At 47.1% G+C, this 21,766-nt stretch overlaps 2 protein-coding genes across 6 annotated transcripts in view; one reads left to right on the top strand and one right to left on the bottom strand.

Moving 5' to 3' along the window:
* The window catches only part of LOC122386373 (kelch-like protein 18), a 34,174-nt gene extending 25,244 nt beyond the window's left edge, over window positions 1-8,930 (top strand). For both annotated transcript variants that reach the window (XM_043375529.1, XM_043375530.1), the window contains 7 exons: window positions 577-717; window positions 1,829-2,027; window positions 3,873-4,033; window positions 5,561-5,697; window positions 6,096-6,535; window positions 6,829-6,998; window positions 7,348-8,930. In XM_043375529.1, the coding sequence (XP_043231464.1) occupies window positions 577-717; window positions 1,829-2,027; window positions 3,873-4,033; window positions 5,561-5,697; window positions 6,096-6,535; window positions 6,829-6,998; window positions 7,348-7,591 (1,492 nt within the window). In that variant the 3' untranslated portion in view covers window positions 7,592-8,930. The remainder of the gene's footprint in view (window positions 1-576; window positions 718-1,828; window positions 2,028-3,872; window positions 4,034-5,560; window positions 5,698-6,095; window positions 6,536-6,828; window positions 6,999-7,347) is intronic.
* A 174-nt stretch (window positions 8,931-9,104) lies between these two features.
* On the bottom strand, window positions 9,105-11,135 carry LOC122386374 (coiled-coil domain-containing protein 12-like). Of its 4 annotated transcripts, none has more exons than XM_043375532.1 (4): window positions 11,028-11,135; window positions 10,398-10,549; window positions 9,855-9,996; window positions 9,105-9,713 (listed from the first exon to the last, which is right to left on the bottom strand). In XM_043375532.1, exons 2-4 carry the CDS (start codon window positions 10,541-10,543, stop codon window positions 9,513-9,515), a joined length of 489 nt encoding a protein of 162 aa, XP_043231467.1. In that variant the 5' UTR covers window positions 10,544-10,549; window positions 11,028-11,135; the 3' UTR covers window positions 9,105-9,512. The 4 variants fall into 4 exon arrangements, with proteins under 4 accessions (XP_043231467.1, XP_043231468.1, XP_043231469.1 ...); XM_043375533.1 differs by having other exon boundaries at window positions 11,087-11,135; XM_043375534.1 differs by having other exon boundaries at window positions 11,073-11,114.
* Between the last annotated feature and the right edge of the window lie 10,631 nt (window positions 11,136-21,766).

The following is a 21,766-nucleotide window of genomic DNA, read 5'->3' as shown; positions in this document are numbered from 1 at the left end:
GATCCTGAGATGTATTCTTGCCGTGGGACCTTGAGGACTGTGTACCCTGAACTCTGAAGTGTGTACTTGTCATGGGACCTTGGGGACTGTGGATCCTGAAATTCACACTTGTCGTGGGACCCTAGGGACTGTGGATCCTGCAATGCATTCTTGTCGTGGGACCTTGGGGACTGTGGATCCTGCAATGCATTCTTGTCGTGGGACCTTGGGGACTGTGGACCCTGCAAAGTATACTTGCTATGGGACCTTGGAAACCTTGGATTCTAGAAATTGAATTTGCCGTGGGACCTTGGAAACCTTGGATTCTAGAAATTGAATTTGCTGTGGGACCTTAGAAACCTTGATTCTAGAAATTGAATTTGCCGTGGGACCTTGGAAACCTTGGATTCTAGAAATTTAATTTGCCGTTGGACCTTGGAAACCTTGGATTCTAAAAATTGAATTTGCCGTGGGACCTTGAGGATCCTGGATCTTGATTTTTGGTCCCGGCACAAGTCTGAGATAATTTATTTTAAGTTAGTTGATAAAAATGATAGTTGATGCAAAATGCTGATGCAACTTTTCTATCATTTGCAGTGCTTTGGAGGCTCTCATCAACTTCGCATACAGCGGTCGTATCCTGATCAACAACAGCAATGTGCAGAATCTGATGCTGGGTGCTGCATTCCTTCAGCTGACTACTGTACGGGAGGCCTGTGCTAAACATCTAATCAAAGAGTAGGTGCTTTGTCTGGTGACTGTCAGCTAATATGATTGATGATTTTAAGTAAGTAGTAACTAGTAAGACTTGAGAGTGCATTCTTATTATATCCATGACTATGGCCATACAATTGTCAGATTTGGTCATGCCAGCTATGTCTTAGCTGTTCATACCGATCGATGTTATTGCATGAAAGCCAGAGTTGGGAATATATGCATAGTCTTACTGCAACATTTTATTCTCTAAAAATTTATGCCCTGCATAAAGTCCAATCGTTAGATATTTTACTAAAGCCAGATAATGATCTGATTTTGTTAAGGCTGCCCCACACTGGCCTCGCATGCGGGTTGCGAGTTTTTGGGGTTTCGGGCTTCTTCAAAATCAAATAATACAATCTGAGCTGAGTGACCCACATTACCATCTAACAAGCGAGCCTGCATGTTTTTAGCTTGCGAGCCACCTTGCATCGCATTCCAAAAGTTTTGTTTAGTCAACTCTCGATTGCCTCGCCGTTGCCAGGTGCGCGAGTTCTGCCAGGTTTGCGGGTTTTTCGTTGGAGTCGAATTTTGGTTCGTTGCTCTGTTATTGCCACTATATGTAATTTTCTGAAGGTGTACCGGCTTCACTGCATTCATGAAGCTACCATAAGGGAACGGTCTAATCACTCTATGAATTAGTATTATGCCCGCAAACTAAAAACCCGCAAACTCGCAACCCGCATGCGAGGTCCAGTGTGGGGCAGCCATTACATGTTTGTCCAATGTCCACATTTCACTAAATGATCAGTTTTACTTTAAACTAAATGATCAGTTTTACTTTAAAAAGCTGGTGAAGTATAATAATGAAAATGGCCTGGTCAGATTAGAAGTGGAGGACGTAGAGGTAAGAGCACCATCAGAAGGGCTTTTTGTGCATGGTGACACCCAGTGTCCCATCAGAACATTTTGGGATATCAAATGATAGAAGAAGATTTGAGACATTGAAAAATGTGATGATCGCAATAATATCTGAAGTTCAGCAGCAATACCGTAAAGCATATCAATGAATAACGAAATCATTGAGGACGCGCTTTGTGACTGTGTTACTAACGTCGCTCTGACTCTGTAATTCGGCGCACCTCGCTGACAGGCTGACGCCGTCGAACGCGCTCGGCATCCGCAAGTTCGGCTCGGAGTTGCACTGCACGGCGCTGGCAGGCGCCGCCGACACCTACATCCAGAAGTGGTTCGCGTCCGTCACAGAGAGCGAGGAGTTCCTGCAGCTGGGCGAGCGCGAGCTGCGTGACATCCTGGCCAGGGACGAGCTGCACGTGGACACGGAGGAGCTGGTGGGTACCGCCGCCGCCGCCGCCGCCGCCGCCGCCGCCGCTGCTGCTGCTGCTGGTTGACGAAACGCCCTGTGGTTGACGTGTCTTGTTCACGTCCAATGCTTATGGTCATCACAAATGATACTACACATGGGTGCTCTGGCAAGAAGCAATATCAATTCAATGTTCCAAAATTTGTTGTTTTGGGTGGGAAACGACATCCAAATGAATATCATTTCACACTCTCACCTCCAATTTTGAAGAGCAATTTTCCACTCCCAATATCACGAAGAAAAAGCATTAGCGTGGATAATCGTTGTACATCTCATATTTTATCACGCATGGATAAAAATTAATGCTATCGATCTTTTCCCATCTTTCTGGGCCTCACCTTGGCCAGCAATTTTCCACTCTTATCCCCATTTTTGGAAAGCAATTTCCCCTCTGACACCCAAGCCAAAATGCAATTTTGGGACACTGTATCAATTTGTAGATAGAGTACCCAAAACGTGTTAAACTCAGTGCTATTTATTTATGAACGTCCGATGCGGCAAGAATTTCTATGTAGATCTGCAGTGGTTATCATAGTTGCTATGTTTGGTAGTCTGAGGCGGTATCATGGGCCTTTGAGACAAGCTTTTGGGTCTCCAGATACTTCAGACTGTGACATGTATGTCTGTAGGTTGTCAAAGCCGCACTGACTGTGTGCCTAGGTATTTGATGCTGCGCTGACTGTGTTTCCAGGTGTTTGAGGCCGCACTGACTGTGTTCTCAAGTGTTTTACGAGTAGACTTCACTGACTGTGTTCCCAGGTGTTTGAGGCCGCACTGACTGTGTTCCCTGGTGTTTGAGGCTGCACTGACTGTGTTTCCAGGTGTTTGAGGCCGCACTGACTGTGTTCCCAGGTGTTTTAGACTGCACTGACTGTGTTCCCAGGTGTTTGTGGCCGCACTGACTGTGTTTCCAGGTGTTTGAGGCCGCACTGACTATGTACCCAAGTGTTTTAGACTGCACTGACTGTGTTCCCAGGTGTTTGAGGCCGCACTGACTGTGTTCCCAGGTGTTTAGACTGTACTGACTGTGTTCCCAGGTGTTTGAGGCAGCACTGACTGTGTTCCCAGATGTTTTAGACTGCACTGACTGTGTTCCCAGGTGTCTGAGGCCGCACTGACTGTGTTTCCAGGTGTTTGAGGCCGCACTGACTGTGTTCCCAGGTGTTTTAGACTGCACTGACTGTGTTCCCAGGTGTTGAGGCCGCACTGACTGTGTTTCCAGGTGTTTGAGGCCGCACTGACTGTGTTCTCAGGTGTTTTAGACTGCACTGACTGTGTTCCCAGGTGTTTGAAGCCGCACTGACTGTGTTTCCAGGTGTTTGAGGCCGCACTGACTGTGTTCTCAGGTGTTTTAGACTGCACTGACTGTGTTCCCAGGTGTTTGAAGCCGCACTGACTGTGTTCCCAGGTGTTTGAGGCTGCACTGACTGTGTTCCGAGGTGTTTTAGACTGCACTGACTGTGTTCCCAGGTGTTTGAGGCCGCACCTGACTGTGTTTCCAGGTGTTTGAGGCCGCACTGACTGTGTTCTCAGGTGTTTGAGGCAGCACTGACTGTGTTCTCAGGTGTTTGAGGCAGCACTGACTGTGTTCCCAGGTGTTTGAGGCCGCACTGACTGTGTTCCCAGGTGTTTGAGGCCGCACCTGACTGTGTTTCCAGGTGTTTGAGGCCGCACTGACTGTGTTCTCAGGTGTTTGAGGCAGCACTGACTGTGTTCTCAGGTGTTTGAGGCAGCACTGACTGTGTTTCCAGGTGTTTGAGGCCGCACTGACTGTGTTCTCAGGTGTTTGAGGCAGCACTGACTGTGTTCTCAGGTGTTTGAGGCAGCACTGCGCTGGGTGAAGCACGACACTGAGCTGCGGACTGAGTGTCTGCCGGGTCTTCTGAGTCTGGTTAGGATGCCGCTTCTGACACCGCAGTATCTCACCGACCACGTGGCCACGGAGCCCCTCATCCGCAGCTCTCACCTCTGCAGGTGAGCATTACATAGTGTTTTACAGGTCTCTGGTGCCACCTACACATCACTTGTCGTAGTCAGAAATGATAACGGACTTGAGTCAGAGTAGGGGAGACCCGGGAGGTATGGGCCGGTTTTGTGGAAAGGCAATTTTCTTCCAGTGGGATGTGGCTAGACCCGGTTTTCACTCTGTATACGTGAAAGTGCCTCTCGCCTGCAAAGTGTGCCTGATATTAGGCATCTGCGATCAACTATTTAGTCTCCAGATAACTTTCAATAAATCATGCGCTTTTTCGATCCATCAAAATACACCGGGAGGTATGGGCCATGGCCCGAGAGGTATGGGCCGGTGCCATGTTTCATATTCTTTTCTCGATAATGAGGACAATACTCGTAGCTGGTATCTACCTTTATCTCTCTCAGTAGCGGCCGAGCACCTTCAATTAAGGGGGGGGGGGGGGCACTGCCGACTTTTGGTCCCATTCTTTCCGTGCAACGCCCATAGGGCTAATGTTAAAATGCCAAAATCAAAGGGGGGCACGGTGCCCCGGTGCCCTCCCCGTTCCGCCACCTATGATCTCTCTTAGAGCCCAGGAACCGCATAAGCGGCCAACAGCTTACTTCATGGGGGTCACGTGAGCACATATGTCTTTTGGTAAACTCAATCATGCTCCATGAAATAAGATAGATAATATTTCTTCTGTTGGAATGAAATTTGTAGTTAAATTTTCGACCTTGCGCGACAAAAATAAAAGTTATTGAAGAGGACACTCAATGAAAGCATCATTTTATTGATTTAGGATCAATGAGGGTGGGTGGCCCGAACCTCCCGGTTAGGACGCCAGAATGTGCGTAGCATCTCAGCTCATAAAGTTGCAAGAAAGCTTCAAATTGTCTATCCAGTCTTAATTTGCATGCTTTAAACTTTATATTACCGATGGTGTGACATCATAAAACGAGCCTGTTCAAATTTATCACGAATTTTCTTTATGTACCGTATTTTACTCGGAGAGGGCAAAAACGCTTTATTACCGCTCATTGCCAAAGAAGACTGAGGAAAATTTTGAAAATCACATGGGTTGTATAACGGAATGGCTGCTGCCTGCTACCAGTTTACGCGGTCAAATGTGTAAAAATACGCAACACTTCTTCAAAACTGCGATGGCCCATACCTCCAGGCGGCCCATACCTTCCGGGTCTCCCCTACTTGCTATTTACGTGTACCCTTGTGTAAATGACGTATTCTTAGACGTTTAGAACGGCATGTTTCCATTTCTTGTTAGATAATTGCCGCAAGGGACAGTAGGTGCTTTACGCAGTGGCTGCTGGTGCGCCATGTAACACCAAATTATTATCATTCTTTACGCAGCGGCCGTTACTTCTGTCCACGCCCGGTGACAGTGTGCTGACACGCCTCCCTATGGGCTGTAGGCTCATGGGCTGTCCGTCCTCCCCGTCGGCGAGTATCTTCGCTCGGTGACTGCCCCCCCCCCCTGTCTCAGAGCGCTCGCTGACTCCCTCCCCTCCCCCTCCCACCACCGACAGGGACCTGCTAGACGAGGCGCGCGACTACATGCTGATGCCCGAGCGCCGGCCGGCCATGCGCAGTTTCGTCGCCCGGCCGCGCTGCTGCAGCGATATTGTCGGTCTCATCTACGCCGTCGGCGGACTGGCCAAATGCGGTGAGCGGTCGCTGGTCACACGGGCTGTGCGTTTGGATGAATTAACGCCATGCGCGGTGCACCAGGCGTGTCATCGCTCCTCTCTGAATATTGCTGGTGTGGATATATCGTTAATGGGTTCCGCAGTGGTGTTGCCATAACGCCACGGCTAACGGAGCTTAATTGTGGTATTGTTTCTTCCAGGAGCATAAGTGAATTTTGTATTGTTTTCCTAAGCCACGTTCCTTTTCCTAACCCCCCGTGGGAGGCCTATTGTACAAACAGGCAGTCTGCCCCTTGCGAGCCCGGTTATGGACATTTCTTCTCTTCTTGCAGCCCCAGCTCATCCCCAGTCAGTGCTTCCTGTGACACCGGATAGGTGAGCTATTTCTTCCTGTAACACCCTGTGTGCCCGGCAGGCGGCTCGCTGAGCACCGTGGAGGTGTTCCACCCAGTGACCGGCCTGTGGACCATGGCCGAGAGGATGTCGGGCACCCGGTCCCGGGTGGGTGTGGCCACCCTGGACGGCCGGCTGTACGCCATCGGCGGCTTCAACGGCCGCGACCGGCTGGCCACCGTAGAGGTATTCGACCCGCGCGCCGGCACCTGGGAGCAGGCCACGCCCATGAACTACCGGCGCAGCGCGCTGGGCGCCGTGGCGCTCAACAAGGACATCTACGTGTGCGGCGGCTACGACGGCAGCACGTCGCTCAGCTCCGTGGAGCGCTACGACGTGCAGCTCAACCGCTGGACGCCCGTGGCGTCCATGATCCGGCAGCGCTCGGCCGCCGGCGTGGTCGCCTTCGAGGGAAAGATCTTCGTACTGGGCGGCCACGACGGCCTGTCCATCTTCGAGACGGTACGTGTCCAGATGCTACAGTCGGACTGACAGATACGCTACGGTCAAACTCACCGGCTTACGTGAAGCATTCTGATGGTTACTCACAATTCAAAGTCCTGAATCACATTACATTTCTCTACAGTCAGCAGGTTATGAACCGAAATCAATAGTGAAGCCCACATATTCATCCCCGACAGGCACAATCACCGGCGACTGCAAGCCCGGTACGTATTCAACCACTAGCCGCTATGGTTGCTCGGCGCAGAGTGGTGGCGCCTTTCCTCCGATAGCCCTCTCCTCCACATCCACAGGTGGAGTGCTACGACCCGCAGAAGGGCCTGTGGAGCAGCGGGCCCTCGATGCTGACCAAACGCTGCCGGCTCGGCGCCGCCGCGCTCAACGGCAAGCTGTACGTCTGCGGCGGCTACGATGGCTCGGTGTTCCTGAAAACGGTCGAGGCGTATGACCCGGTCACTAACAGGTGAGTGGAGACCAGCGGCTCTTGTCCTTTTCACTGTAGTCATTTAGCGATGTGGTGCGTTATGAAATGTTTTGGTAGGCATATAAGCTAAGAAGGCTCATGTGTAGCCGACTTCGGAATTGCGGTTGATTAGCGCAGAACAAGTTTTTTTTTGTCTTTGACTCTTGCAACCAAATGGGTAGATCCGTCAAGTTCTTTCAAATTTATCGACACCATTTTCAGTAAATCTAGCCAACCAAAGCTAAGGCCTATGATGCTCTTCTCAATAATACTAAGCATACGGCCGTTCTGCCACCGTTTGTGACGCACCTGACGTCTCCCCCTCCCCCCCCCCTCCCCGCCTCCGCAGCTGGAGTTACGTGGCGCCGATGAACGTCACCCGGTCCCGCGTCAGTCTGGTGGCCGTCATGGGCCGCCTGTACGGCATCGGCGGCTACGACGGCTTCGCCAACCTCAACACGGTCGAGGTATACGACCCGCAGCGCGACTGCTGGGAGCTCGTCTCGTCGATGCGCGCGCACGAGGGCGGTGTCGGGGTGGGCGTCATTCCCGTGCTGACGGACGACTCGCAGGAGGAGCCGGAGGAGCGCTGAAGGCCGGCCGGCGGCAGTAGCGGCGAGGGGTCTGAGGAAGAATGATGTGTCCCCGGCTGGCGGGAGCTCCCGCGGCCGTGGGAAGTGATATATGATCTGGAATGATACTGTAAACCGAGGAGAGTCCGAGGGACGGTGGATCCTTCACTTAGAGGCGTCATTGGCCTCGCTAGCCGGATCTGAGCACCACACCGATGGCGGACGTCGGGCTCGGCGTGGTCACCGCCTACCCAACTGATTGGTGGCTGCAAATGTGCACCCTGTGTTGTCGACCTTACTCGATATGTGTCAGCTTGACGGAGATGGAAGCCGCTCTGTGATCGTATACCCGCCCATGGGACTTCAGAGCTTGTGATGGTCTTGGTTCGTTTCACGTCCCTTGCATTATTGTCTTACAACTCTTAGGCGATACCTAGACTATTCTTTTGTAGTATTATTTTGTGGGAGATCAGAAACTCGAAGGGTTGTTTACGGAGCATATTAGAGCGTACTGGTGATATTTCCGTGATTTGATTTACGAACTTACTTGCATTTGTCTCGAGCTATGCTAGTTTAGATATTATTGTCGTCAACTCGCCATTGCTCGGAGGGTTAGCGTTGATATTTTGTTTTATTGCCGTACTGCCCTCAATTGGTCACCGTATGGGTGTCGATTTTTAGTATGTCCATCTCAGTTTTCAATCTCTGCACAGTATCACTTGTCGGAGCCAGGTGGTTCATCACATGTAGGCGGTAGGAGCACATTGTATGAGATAGCCAGTATGAATACGTTTGTCTCCGTGAGAGAGATAGCCGGGAGTCTGTCATTGTCTAAAGAAGCAACTAACCGTGTCTGCTATTGTATGTCTGTGCACCTGCCATACTCCCCTCGAGTTTTCAGGTATAACTTCTGCCATGGAACTTAACCGCTGCGTCTGCCATTACCGGATTTAGCCAGTGCATCTGCCATGTTTGGAGGAAGCCGGTGCGTCTGCCATGCTCTGAGGTAGCCATCCGTCTGCCGTTATGCGAGGTAACCGGTGCCCGGGACCGCCTCTCTCCTACATGTTCAAATGTATTTCATCATCGGTAGCGCTAGTACTCCATGAACTCGACCAAAAGCAGCTGTTCGTATCGACTTCCTCCCAGTGTAATACGGCTATTGGCTGACGGATGCGGCACATTCAGTGGACGATATTATCGCGACTGCCCACAGAAAATATGTGCTGTTTGTCCTGTGGTGTCTGATGACTGTTTTAAAAGTGGCTGCGGATGAAATGACCGTCTATATTCAAATATGTATCTGACGGCCGAATCGCATGCATATTCACATGCTCGATAAATACAGGATGTCGTGTTATTTAATATTTTTTCCTTCAGAAGGGCAGTGTCAGGTCTGCGCGTGGCTGAAATCCAAGCACCTGAATCGAAATATGTAAGGAACGATGGCACTGGACAGGACGATAGTCGCAAGGCTTCGTTGGTTCGGCCATCCACGCAGTGAGGCTCGTCAATATCAATAAACACCATCCACTACAGTGTCGGATGCATATTATTATTTTCACGAACCATGATGATGACAATGCACACAAATCGATCGGTATCTTGGAATCCGGGAGCCGATGTATATGACCCATTGGAGTGAGCGACTACTTCACAGTACAAAACCCTCCCAAGATCGTCGTGCCCGAACAACTTGCACAGGGGAGAGCCACAAACGCGCAACACATGTAACGGTGAGATGCATATTCCGAACAGTATCGTGGCTCAGCAGTCAGCGCCACTTTGTGCTCCGTCTGGAGCCGATGAATATTCACACGGCGCGCCTCTCCCCAACCACCGCTGACCGCGCTGTGAAGTGGCAACCTTCGCTTCCCACCACTACAGCGCACATGCTAGCGGCACGCCGACCTCCTGATCGTTCCCGCTACTCCCCGCCCCTCTACTCGTCATCGTCGTCGCCGTCGGCAGCTGCCGCGTGCACGGCGTCCACCAGATCGTCGGGCCGCTGGTCGCGCCGCAGCCGCTGGCGGATCAGCTCGGCGATGGCGCGCTGCGTGCGCCTCTCGAGCCGCTCCAGCCGCGGCGCCAGGTCACGCTTCAGGTCCCAGTCGGGCTTCCGCGGCGCCAGCTGCGCGATGTCCTGTCAGCGAGAAAGGGCGGGGTGGAGCAGTGTCAGCGAGAGGCCTTGGGAGCGAGGGATGCCAGCAAATGAAAGGTGGAAAGATGATCTTAGTAGAATGTGGGTGAGGGAACTCCATCCCACCACTGCCGCGGTACGTACGACTTCATCCGGTTTGGAGGAGGCCGAGTCGGCGGCGGCGGCGGTGTCCCCGAGCAGCGCCTCCACGCTGCTCGGCTCGGCGTCCGGCAGAACAGCTTCCTTCAGCTTCTCGTCAGCCGGTCGGTAGCTGCGGAACACTGGCCTGAGGGCCAGCAGGGTCAAAGGTCAGCTGAGGATAACGGTCAGCATGAGCATGCACTGCACACCACACACAAGTTTGACAGCAGTGTATCTTAAAGCTGATTTTGAGTGCTTTTTGAGACTGCAAGGCTGCTGGAGCCTGAAAGTACCAGGCATTTTTTTAAATAATGTGAAGAAACATATACTTCATGACTTTGCCGAACCAACAAATTGTCCAGGAAAATGTAAGAAATTGGAGCAGCATTACGTCAGAATTCAGACCAAACAAACACTATATTGATATAAGTTGTTGATAACTAATAAAATTAAATACGTGACAAATTAGCAATAAAATTACTTCAAATTATTAATACACCTGTGTGCACCAGGAGTACTAAACCAACTACAGCATATGCTACTTACTTTGGCAGTGCCTCTTTCCTGCCATCAGCTTTGTCTCCTCCTCCCTTTTCACGCTCTTCACGACGTCTCTTCAGCGAAGCAAGTCGTTCCCTTCTTTTCCTAGCCTCATCTTCCAAGCTCCCAACCTTTTCATCACTGACACCCATTTTGATCTGAGAATAGATGGAATATGGTGCCTCAATCTCATCTATATCTATGAGAGCTCAAGCTTCATCATCAATGTGAGCCAATATTTTGTGGCACTGTGAATTTATTATTCTGTGGCACTGTCCATGAGCACATTGCATACATTGCAAAATGAGTGCAGAATCGGAAGTGTTGACCGGTGAAACAGGAAACTTTCAACTCATTTCATTTGTGATTTCTGATGCAGGTTGTCCACTTTCCTGGCATACTTTGCAGGCTGTGTGCCTACTTATTCATGTATCAAAAAAGCACAATATAGACAAACTTTCACTCATTACACTTGCTTTTTTATCTAAACGAAAAACGGGAAATTTGATAAACCGATTGGGATATTTCATATTCGTGGGAAAGTTTCTGAACATGCTTAATCTTCTGTTACACTACGCTAACTCTGAAAATAAGCTAATAAATAATAACACAAAATTATGCAGTCAAATATCTTACCAATATTTCCAAAAACACATAAAATAAATAAAAAGTATGACTAACATTCTGATTCTGACCTCACAAACAGACAGCGTCGCTTTTGCCGCTTAATCAAGGTTTAGTAATGTAAGTGTACTATTTGGAGATAGTCAGCCGATCAAACTTATGACGTCAAAAACGTAACGTTTGCATAATTGCATGCAGATTGATATCAATCTCGTACATGCAGATTCCGGACCCTTTCAAATCGCCTCAAAATCGGCATGTAGACCAAACAGGACACGATGATCACGAATCCGAAGTCCGTTCCGCGGCACATATGAAACTTTTCCCGTAATTGACGAATTACGGATCTGCATGCAGATTCCGGACCCTTTCAAATCGCCTCAAAGTCGGCATATAGACCAAACAGGACGCGTATTTACAAATTGCAACCGAGCTCCGCCGTAGGGTATTTTATTTCCGCCGTAGTGTATTTCACTTGGGGGATTCTCTACCATACATCTGCCTGAGCTTAGGGTAATTACAATTTGTCGGCGACGTTAAAAAATGATGGACCTTTTTTCGCAGTATAGGATATCGCATGTGCATATTTCTGCCTTTTTGGGTGCGCTTTATCGGTTTTTCGTGAGTAACTCGCGTAAAAACCGTCCGATCGCGACGAAACTTTCAATGCCCCCGATTTTATCAATTTTACACCCCCTGAAAATTTCATGACCCTGACCCAAATGACCTTTGACCTGTGACCTATTTCTCGAGACCATGTTTGGCCCGAATCGCGATTCGGCGTATGTCGGCTCGCATTAGCCGCGCGGTTGCAGTTTTCACGTGGTTTCAAGCGTTGAAACATGTGATATGATGCTGGTCCCATGCATTAGGGTGGGTGTCAAGGTCACCTGAAGGTCAGGTCAGCTCAATGACCTTTGATGACCTCGGTTCCTTTTTCGAGTTTTACATGTTTCTAGGCTAGTTTTTGGAGCTGATTTCGAATTTAGCAACCATTTGAACATTACAGGGGGTGTAACGAAATTATCCGGACACCTTTCTTCCCGCTGTAATTAAAAAGCAAAACAATCTGGTACTTTTTCTTTTAACTGAGCTTGTAGCCACCTTTCATAAAAACACAGTGATGAATGTTCTGGAGCATTTCAGCCAATGGATTCTCCAGCACACTGGCTTTGATGCGGACCAACGCCGTCTAAACCTGTGCCTGCGGTTGAGCAGTGCTTATGGCAGGTGGCTCTTCATACACCTCCTGCTGAACAAGAGCCCACAGGTTTTCGATTGAATTGGGATCGCGACTTTTTCCAAGTCATAAGCGTTAGCCCAGAATGGTTGAAGGTTCTATCGGCATCACTTCCCGTTCTTTTAGGGACTTTTAAGTAGCGCGCCGCCCCGCATGAAGACAGCGTGGCTTGAATCAGGCATCAGTGCGCGTTCAGAAACCGTGCCCTCCAATGCCGTCTGGTTGAGCGCCTCCAATCATGCTCCACCACCTTCCCTGGAAAAGCTCCACCCCATGCCTATGGGGCAAAATATAAGGGAGAAAAACACAAAACAAGACAGATAAAAACAAAGCAAAATTAACTCATTACCTAATGAAATTCAGGCTTCAGCAAAAACATAGGTAATAGGTATCTATGTCAAATTAGAATGAAAGATTAAAATCAACCTGACCAGGCCTTACGGTCTGACCTGGTCATAACCACCTTACTTCGCCTAACTTAACCCAATTCAACCTAGCCTACCACAACACCTGCAGAGGTAGGTACCTTCCTGGAAAAATGACGCCCAGGGAGGTGACTGTCCAACTTATTGGAATACTACCATGATTGCTTGTCAAAATGTGTGTCATCATGCTCTTGTTTGACAAGTGATGTATAATAAATGTGATATTCAATAATTATCTCCTGACTGCTGACTGTTGAGTGATCAAAATATTCAAATAATCAGGGTACAATGCTGTGCATAGTGCACACTAATCATGTTGTTTTTGTGTAGGCCCTCTGCACATTGTTGTGTGCACTGCAGTGCTATGTGCACCTGTAAAAAAGTAACTGGTGGTACATGACAAAAGGGTGTGCAACTGAAGTTCATGCACTTGGTCAAGCTGGTGCCAAATGCCTATAGCTATAGCAGGATCAGTGAGGGTTGTAGACATGCTACATACATTGTGCATTGAAGATATTGGCACAAAGTTCATCCGTAATTACTATGCTTAGCCCGCGCCCCACTGGGGTCTGCGTATAACACGCCCTACTGGGGGGGGGGCTATTCATAGCCCCCCCTCCTAACTCCGAAACTACTGGGCCGATCGTCAAAATTCAAACGGCGTCTGATAGCCCCGGAAAAGCTGTCGAGCGAAACCTAATTTCATTGACCTCGAGGTCACCGATGACGTCACAGGTCAGGTCAAAGTAAAAATTATTAGCATTTTGGCTTGTTCACATTTTGGGCTCTTGCCGCCGTCTTACAAGTCAGATCAGGCTCATTTTTGGTACACACACTCTTAAACAGATGCTCTAGATACCCTGAGGGTACCAAGCTTTTACTTTGATTTTCAGGTCAAGGTCAGGTCATCACAGGTCACGAAAATATTTTATCATGCGTCGGTCACGTGACACATGTTTTATGGTCCATTTAGGCCATAGATTTCGAATTTGATGTCGTCTGTGTCATTCGAGGTCATTTTGAGTCGAATTTAGCTTAGGTCAGGTCACTTTCAGGTCAAAAAAGGTCAAATTTTGAAGTTAAAATTTTTCAACAAAAAAGGTGTCTATTGGATGCAGTTTGAGCTCAGGAACACGATGGTGCCATTTATATTGGTGTACGATGTCAAATACGTACTGAAAAATTGATTTGAAAAATTAATAATTGTGAATTTTTTGCAATAATGCGTATAACTTGGCCATTTTTGAAGATATTTAGCTAAAACTTGCTAGAGTTAGTCATAATCAAGCGTTCTGTCACATATATTCCGGTTTTTTCGAAAAGTCAAAAACTTTTTGAAAAAAAATATAAAAATACATATTTTGAATATTATTATATCAAATTCTCGAAATTTTCAAAATTTTGAAAATTCGAGATAGCAGTTTGATAGCGCGGTCAATTCTGAGTCCTTTCATGCAAAGAAATTGGATCTAGCTTAAAAACTGAGCTCTTGGGAGCGATTGCCGTGGTTCAATGTTTTGCGTCGAAATCGGCCGAACATGACGTCACTCTGACGTCATTTCCGGCCGACCTATGGTAGCTACGAAGTTCAAATTTTAACACAAGGTGTCAAACTAATGCAGCCAAAGGCACTGTAAGTTTGGCGTCGATCCGTCAAGCGGTTTGGAAATTATTGCAGAAAAACGGGAGGGGGGGCTATAAATAGCCCCCCCCCCCCCCCCAGTGGGGCGCGGGTTAACACCTAATGTAAGAAGCGACATAAATGCCTAGATGATAAAACTCTGGTCAACATCACACAATTTATTGACATACTTTGCAGGTACATATTTACATTCATGGCAAAATATACTTTCGATTTGATTCAGAAACTAGTTGCTAGTAAGCTTGCATTTTTGTAGGTACAACAGTCAACAACGACCATACATTGAATCATAAAAAATCTTCTCATGGCATTCATCACATATCTTTTTACCGAACAAGTACCTAGCTACCATGCAATGATTCTAAAATTTTCCGCAATCCATCTATATCTCAACTGACACAATGAATTTGAAATACCCTAACAAAACCTATAACTGTACATAAAAAGAATGCAATACTACAAGAACTATGAATTTCTGAAGTTATTCTCACATGCTGGAATGTTGAAACTCTACTTTTGTCGTCCGTTTCCATGTTTGATTGAGCCATCATATCGAACTGCTTTCGTTCTTCAGTCACAAGCTTTCGCACAAATCTTGAATTTTTACACATCATCTTGAACCATGCTCCAGTCTTTCCAACAAGGTACTATGTAACATCAAAGCAATTTTGATTTGTTACAACAGCTTCAGATCATGATAGGCTTGAGGTTTGTTACACCATTTGCCAGACAAATCTCTACAAAATGTGTATCAATTCCCAAACTAAGTAATTGATCATATCAGTATTTGCAGTTTCCAGTTTCCACACAATGTTTCATAATACTATTCTATGTTTATATAAAGAAACTCAAATAATTCACAAATTGTTATTGAAACACTCCCGCTTCAAGAATTCACAGCAATAACAGTACAAGTTCAGAAGCAAAGAAACATTGCGCCAGATTTCGTATGAAACGCGCCATCGTCCTGAAGTTTCTACCACAGACGGTAGTTCAACCGCAGCCGTAGTGCGAAAACCCCTGCCCACCTTACCCCACGGCGGAGCTCGGTTGCAATTTGTAAATACGCGCGTATCACGAATCTGAAGTCCGTTCCGCGGCACATCTGAAAATTTTCCCGTAATTGACAAATTACGGATCTGCATGCAGATTCCGGACCCTTTCAAAACGCCTCAAAATTGGCATGTAGACCAAACAGGACACGCTGATCACGAATCTGAAGTCCGTTCCGCGGCACATATGAAACTTTTCCCGTAATTGACGAATTACGGATCTGCATGCAGATGCCGGACCCTTTCAAATCGCCTCAAAATCGGCATGTAGACCAAACAGGACACGCTGATCACGAATCCGAAGTCCGTTCCGCGGCATATATGAAACTTTTCCCGTAATTGACGAATTACGGATCTGCATGCAGATTCCGGACCCTTTCAAATCGCCTCAAAATCGGCATGTAGACCAAACAGGACACGCTGATCACGAATCTGAAGTCCGTTCCGCGGCACATATGAAACTTTTCCCGTAATTGACAAATTACGGATCTGCATGCAGATTCCGGACCCTTTCAAAACGCCTCAAAATCGGCATGTAGACCAAACAGGACACGCTGATCACGAATCTGAAGTCCGTTCCGCGGCACATCTGAAACTTTTCCCGTAATTGACAAATTACGGATCTGCATGCAGATTCCGGACCCTTTCAAAACGCCTCAAAATCGGCATGTAGACCAAACAGGACACGCTGATCACGAATCTGAAGTCCGTTCCGCGGCACATATGAAACTTTTCCCGTAATTGACGAATTACGGATCTGCATGCAGATTCCGGACCCTTTCAAATCGCCTCAAAATCGGCATGTAGACCAAACAGGACACGATGATCACGAATCCGAAGTCCGTTCCGAGGCACATATGAAACTTTTTCCGTAATTGACGAATTACGGATCTGCATGCAGATTCCGGACCCTTTCAAATCGCCTCAAAATCGGCATGTAGACCAAACAGGACACGCTGATCACGAATCCGAAGTCCGTTCCGCGGCACATATGAAACTTTTCCCGTAATTGACGAATTACGGATCGGCATGCAGATTCGAATCTGCATGCCGATCCGTAATTCGTCAATTACGGGAAAAGTTTCATATGTGCCGCGGAACGGACTTCGGATTCGTGATCAGCGTGTCCTGTTTGGTCTACATGCCGATTTTGAGGCGATTTGAAAGGGTCCGGAATCTGCATGCCGATCCGTAATTCGTCAATTACGGAAAAAGTTTCATATGTGCCTCGGAACGGACTTCGGATTCGTGATCAGCGTGTCCTGTTTGGTCTACATGCCGATTTTGAGGCGTTTTGAAAGGGTCCGGAATCTGCATGCAGATCCGTAATTTGTCAATTACGGGAAAAGTTTCAGATGTGCCGCGGAACGGACTTCAGATTCGTGATCAGCGTGTCCTGTTTGGTCTACATGCCGATTTTGAGGCGATTTGAAAGGGTCCGGAATCTGCATGCAGATCCGTAATTCGTCAATTACGGGAAAAGCTTCATATGTGCCGCGGAACGGACTTCGGATTCGTGATCAACCTGTCCTGTTTGGTCTACATGCCGATTTTGAGGCTATTTGAAAGGGTCCGGAATCTGCATGCCGATCCGTAATTCGTCAATTACGGGAAAAGTTTCATATGTGCCTCGGAACGGACTTCGGATTCGTGATCAGCCTGTCCTGTTTGGTCTACATGCCAATTTTGAGGCGATTTGAAAGGGTCCGGAATCTGCATGTACGAGATTGATATCAATCTGCATGCAATTATACAAACGTAAAAACGTAAATAGGCATTCACGGTATATATATCGGGGTTACATGAGCACAGTAAATACGTATTTAGCCGCTAATTCGAATTAGAAACGCATTACCGACTCATGTAGCCACCTGCTAGTACGAATCGGCGATCCGATCCGCGGTTACATGAGCAAAGCAAATGCGCATCACGATCGGATTCACCGCTAATGCGAATCAGGAGCGTACTACCGACTCATGTATCCACCTGCTAATACGAATCGGCGGTCCGAACAAAATCCGCTGGGAAAGAGGCTTAGAAGCGAATAGGACCAAGATACGTATTACAGGAACTATTTCTTCGCAAAAAGAAACATTAAAATGCAAAATAATTGGTATTTTTTTCATTTTCTTCTTTTGAAATAATATTAGAAAAATATGTCGGTATTTTGTCAAGTTTTCAACAATAAATATAGTGAAAACCAAATAGTAAATATCCACATAATTTCAGTTGAAACATTTTTCTGACAGCACTACAGACGAATCAAGAGAGGCAATTGCCCAATGAGTCAAAGCAAGACAACTTTATGTTCAACTTTTTTTTTGTTAAGTTAATTGAGAATGTTTTGAGCAGATTAAATGCAAAAAAGACATAAGATAATAAATTTTTAATTTAGTCACCTCTATTGCTACGGAAGTGCGCCACATTTGTATGCTATTCCGTTTGTAATGCGCATCGGGCCGAGAGCCAAACTAGATCCGTTTGACGTCACTGATACGAATTTGCTCATGTAGTCGGTGCACTGAATGCGTTCTTCGGGAGCTAATGCGAATTAGCGTAGTGCGTATTTGGAACGGATCGCTCATGTAACCGAAACGTCCGAGGCACACGATTCAGGCCGTATTTCACAAGAACTATTCTTTGCTGACTGGAAGCGTCAAAATTCAAAATACTAAGCATTTTTTTATTGGCTGCCTCGTAGAAAATAGCAAAAAAAATGTTGGTATTTTGGTTTAGTCTTTGGATGTGAAATAAAATGAATGAAATATTTTGATACATAATTTTTTCTGACTACCCTGCTGTCGCTGCATGGCGAATCAGTGCCCACTGACTTAAAACAAGAAAACTTTGTTTTCATTTTTTGATTTCATGTTAATTTTAAATGTTTTTGAGCCTATCAAATGATATAAGTATTTAAAATTTAGCTCAGTCGTCCCGGTAGGGGAAAGTGGGGTAAGACGGTCAAGGTAGGTAAGACGGGCACCCCCTCTGCAGACCAAACCAATAGCGCTACGAGCGAGAAAAATTAGGACCAGAATAGCCTTTCCCACTACACACCGCCATTGAAGTCTGGTGAATTTGTGTTCGGTCAATAATCTTTTATTTTGATTTCTTTAAAACACTCATTTCATTGAAAACATTCATAATGTATTGTGCAAGCTTTTGTGTGCAGCACTATAGAGTTAAAAACTGGCAATCACTTGTGGCACACTCATATGCCTCCAGTGTTCATTCACCGCGGATTTGCTTTGTCTGCATCAAATTGTCCACAGAGAAAAATCGTGCTGAACTTCTGACATTGAGTTTGGGGTAAGACGGGCAACTATGAATCCGATGGGTCTGTAATGGTAAAAATATTTTTGTTGCTGTAGGAAAAAAGAAGCATTTCTGATAAGAATATGTTCGATTCCGATACTCACAGACATGTTAGCAATATTCCTTCGGCACAGTTTATTCTCGAATAATGAATGTGAAAAACGGCTCTACATGGCTTCTGAACTAGGGCCTATATACGAGTATACGCCTTCTGCACGAATCTCGTATACTGCCATTTCCGAAGCACTTGAGACCAACGAGCGACTGTATCAATGCGGCTAATCTCGGGCATTTGCTGCGAGCTGTGCTGGTCGGTGAAAGAAGCTGGCCGTCTTGCCCTACCCATGTGACCGTCTTACCCCATGGAGTGGGGTAAGATGGGTTTTTGCAAGGTTTTGCAAAAATAGCTGCAGTTTATTTGTTGAGTCAGGTCTAAGTCTCATCTTCTGGCAAATGGAAGTAAAATGTCTGTAAAAGGTTTTCACTCAGTTTCCCGTTTCTATGATGTTTCTAACCGGCCGAAAAATGGCTCCAAAGTTAAGGTGCCCGTCTTACCCCACTTTCCCCTAAATGCCGCAACTGCGCCATGACTGTACGCTAATCCTATTCCGTTTGTGATGCGAATTACCGGCCGTCGAGGAGTCAGCCCGGGTGAGCCAAACAAGATCCGTTTGACGTAGATAAAACGAATTAGTCTCATGTAACCGGTGCCGTAGATCCGTTTGTGGGGAGCCGATGCGCATTAGCGTAGTGCGTATTTGGAACGGATCGCTCATGTAACCCCGGTAAATAGAGTACTAGGTAAAACCGGTTCGAAATTACAACACTAAGGTATTTTGACCACTATTTTAAGCTGACCCTTTAAGTCTAAAAAAGAGAACTAAGCAACAAATTTCAATGAGTTTTATTATTTGTATATATATTTTTGATTTATGATCAGACACCACGCCATGTATGAATCTGTGAAGCATTAATGAAAATAAATTGTTGGCTATCTCCGCCATTTCAAAAATTATATATCTTAAGTTGCAAGGATTGTTCATGAACAAAATTAATTTTTCACAATCAACATTTTAAAATTGAAGGACAAAAAGTAATATCAAAGGCCAACTCCCTTTTGTTGAATTTCGAAATTACCATGGTTCTGAGCTGTTCAGCCTACCGGACCTGCCAATGCTCTACCATGAATTGTCGAGTAACTTCAGTGATGTGGGGCTTACAACATGGTCAAAAAATATCAAAATTGAATTATCTATCAGATTCTGTGCCTTTTGTTGCCTTTTAAAGGTTGGAAACTGTGTTTAGTTGATGTGCAATACATAACCACCATTGCTGTCCATGGTCACCCTGTTCCACTATATGTAATAATTCTCAAAAACTAGTTCGATGTGGGGTCTAAATATTTCACTAAAATTAACAGAATCGCTTACATTATAACATATTAAAATGTCAAAACGTAAGAAACGCGGGAACTTTAAAAGATTTACGTCTAATTCTAAAACTTCAAATTTTGAATACAAAACAGTTCTGGACGAAAACATAGCTAGATGGCGAACTAGTCATTATTGGGCTCAAAAAGACCCTTTATTAAAATAAAAATTCAATTTTCTTCCAAAATATGTATGATTTATTGCAGTTTAAGAATTAAAAGATGCATTATTTTCACTGGCGGTCGCAGGGGGGGGGGGGGCCACGGGGGCCATGGCCCCCCCTTTGGTGCTGAAAGGTGGGGCCATACTATCTTTTGGCCCCACCTTTCAGATCGAACAAAAGTCCTAGAAAAGCTTTTCGAATGTTTCATTTTCTTTCTTGCGCCTTCAAAGGACGTAACTTTCACTCATGAGTGGGCTCAGTTTCGCATTCTGTCAATTTGGCGGTCAGCGTCGCTGGCACCGGTTCACGAGTATGGCCGGATCTTATATGGAATATCAGCGTGGGTTTACTTGAGGCTCTCGTAGGCCCAGCATTCAGCAATGGCTGGCATGAGACCCTCTTCGGCAGTGGCGGGTGGGCCCTGCTAAAGGAGATTGGCTCCAAGACACTAAAGTAAGACCTCATGGGTTGGTGCTGTGCACCTCAGAAGCCCGGTGGTGACGCCGTATGCCGGCTTGGTTTCTTAAGGATTAGCGTGGGACCTCCGGGGCCTGCATAGAGTTTGCATGAGCTAGTATGTAATCTCAGAGGCATGTGTGTAATGTGTACACAGTGGCGGTCGCGGGGGGCCGGGGGGGGGGGGGCATCAGGGCCATGCCCCCAAAGGTCAATAAAGGGGGCCATCATATCATTTCCCCCCCCCCCCCTCAAACAACCAATGGGCCCCCACATAGGTGTATGGGGCCCTGGCAATTATTCGATCGTCACGAGGCTAAAAAACCCACGCCCAGCTATTAATATAGCTCCCACGCCGGTCTTTGAACGTCCTACACTGACCTCTGAGGGAACTTCAGTGGCGGTCAAGCGCCCACGTTGACCGCTAAGAGCCTACATCAACCTCTGAGGCCCCATATCTGGCCTATGAGGGCCCCTAACCGGCCTCAGGGGTCCCAACCGGCGTCTGAGGGTCTCATACCGGTCTCTGGTGGCCTTATTTCTGTCTCTGGTGTCCCAAAACGAACCTTTAGGTGCCAATAAGGGCCCCGCACTGGCTGCTGAAGACCCGATGCCGGCCTCTAAGGGTCTGCATTGGCCTCTGAGGAGGGCCCATCTTGGCCTTTGAGGGCCCTCTGCTGGCCTCTGGGGTCCAACGACGGCTCATGCCGGTCTTTTAGGGCCCCACGCTGACCTCTGAGGGCCCATGCTGGCCTGTAATGAGTAAGGACCCACATTAGCCTCTGAGAGCCCAACTCGGTCTCTGATGGTCTCAAACTTCTGGCCTTTGTAGTTTGCAGGCCCTGTACTGGTCTCTGAGGGCCCTAAACTAGCCTCTACATGAAAACATACATGGGTGGGTTTCTGGAGATCAGAGAGCTCACGCAGTCTCCGGCACAGCCTTACGTTGGTCCTGATCGAGATTGCTTTACGTCCTGATGGTCCCGCGCTGATTCCCCCATATTTCGAGGTCGGGACCCCATGAGCCG

The sequence above is a fragment of the Amphibalanus amphitrite genome, unplaced genomic scaffold, assembly GCF_019059575.1.
Source record: "Amphibalanus amphitrite isolate SeventyFive unplaced genomic scaffold, NRLGWU_Aamphi_draft 000248F_arrow, whole genome shotgun sequence".
In the NCBI taxonomy this organism is placed as follows: Eukaryota; Metazoa; Arthropoda; class Thecostraca; order Balanomorpha; family Balanidae; genus Amphibalanus; species Amphibalanus amphitrite.
Note: the sequence above shows the minus strand (reverse complement) of the source record. Positions and strands in the feature narration are given on the sequence as shown.

Coding starts and splice junctions, on each gene's coding strand:
- LOC122386374 (XM_043375532.1), bottom strand. CDS start 10,543: ATGGGTGTCAGTGATGAAAAGGTTGGGAGCTTGGAAGATGAGGCTAGG. Junction 9,997..10,397: donor AGGAAAGAGGCACTGCCAAA/GTAAGTAGCATA, acceptor GCTGGCCCTCAG/GCCAGTGTTCCGCAGCTACC. Junction 9,714..9,854: donor CCTCCAAACCGGATGAAGTC/GTACGTACCGCG, acceptor TCTCGCTGACAG/GACATCGCGCAGCTGGCGCC.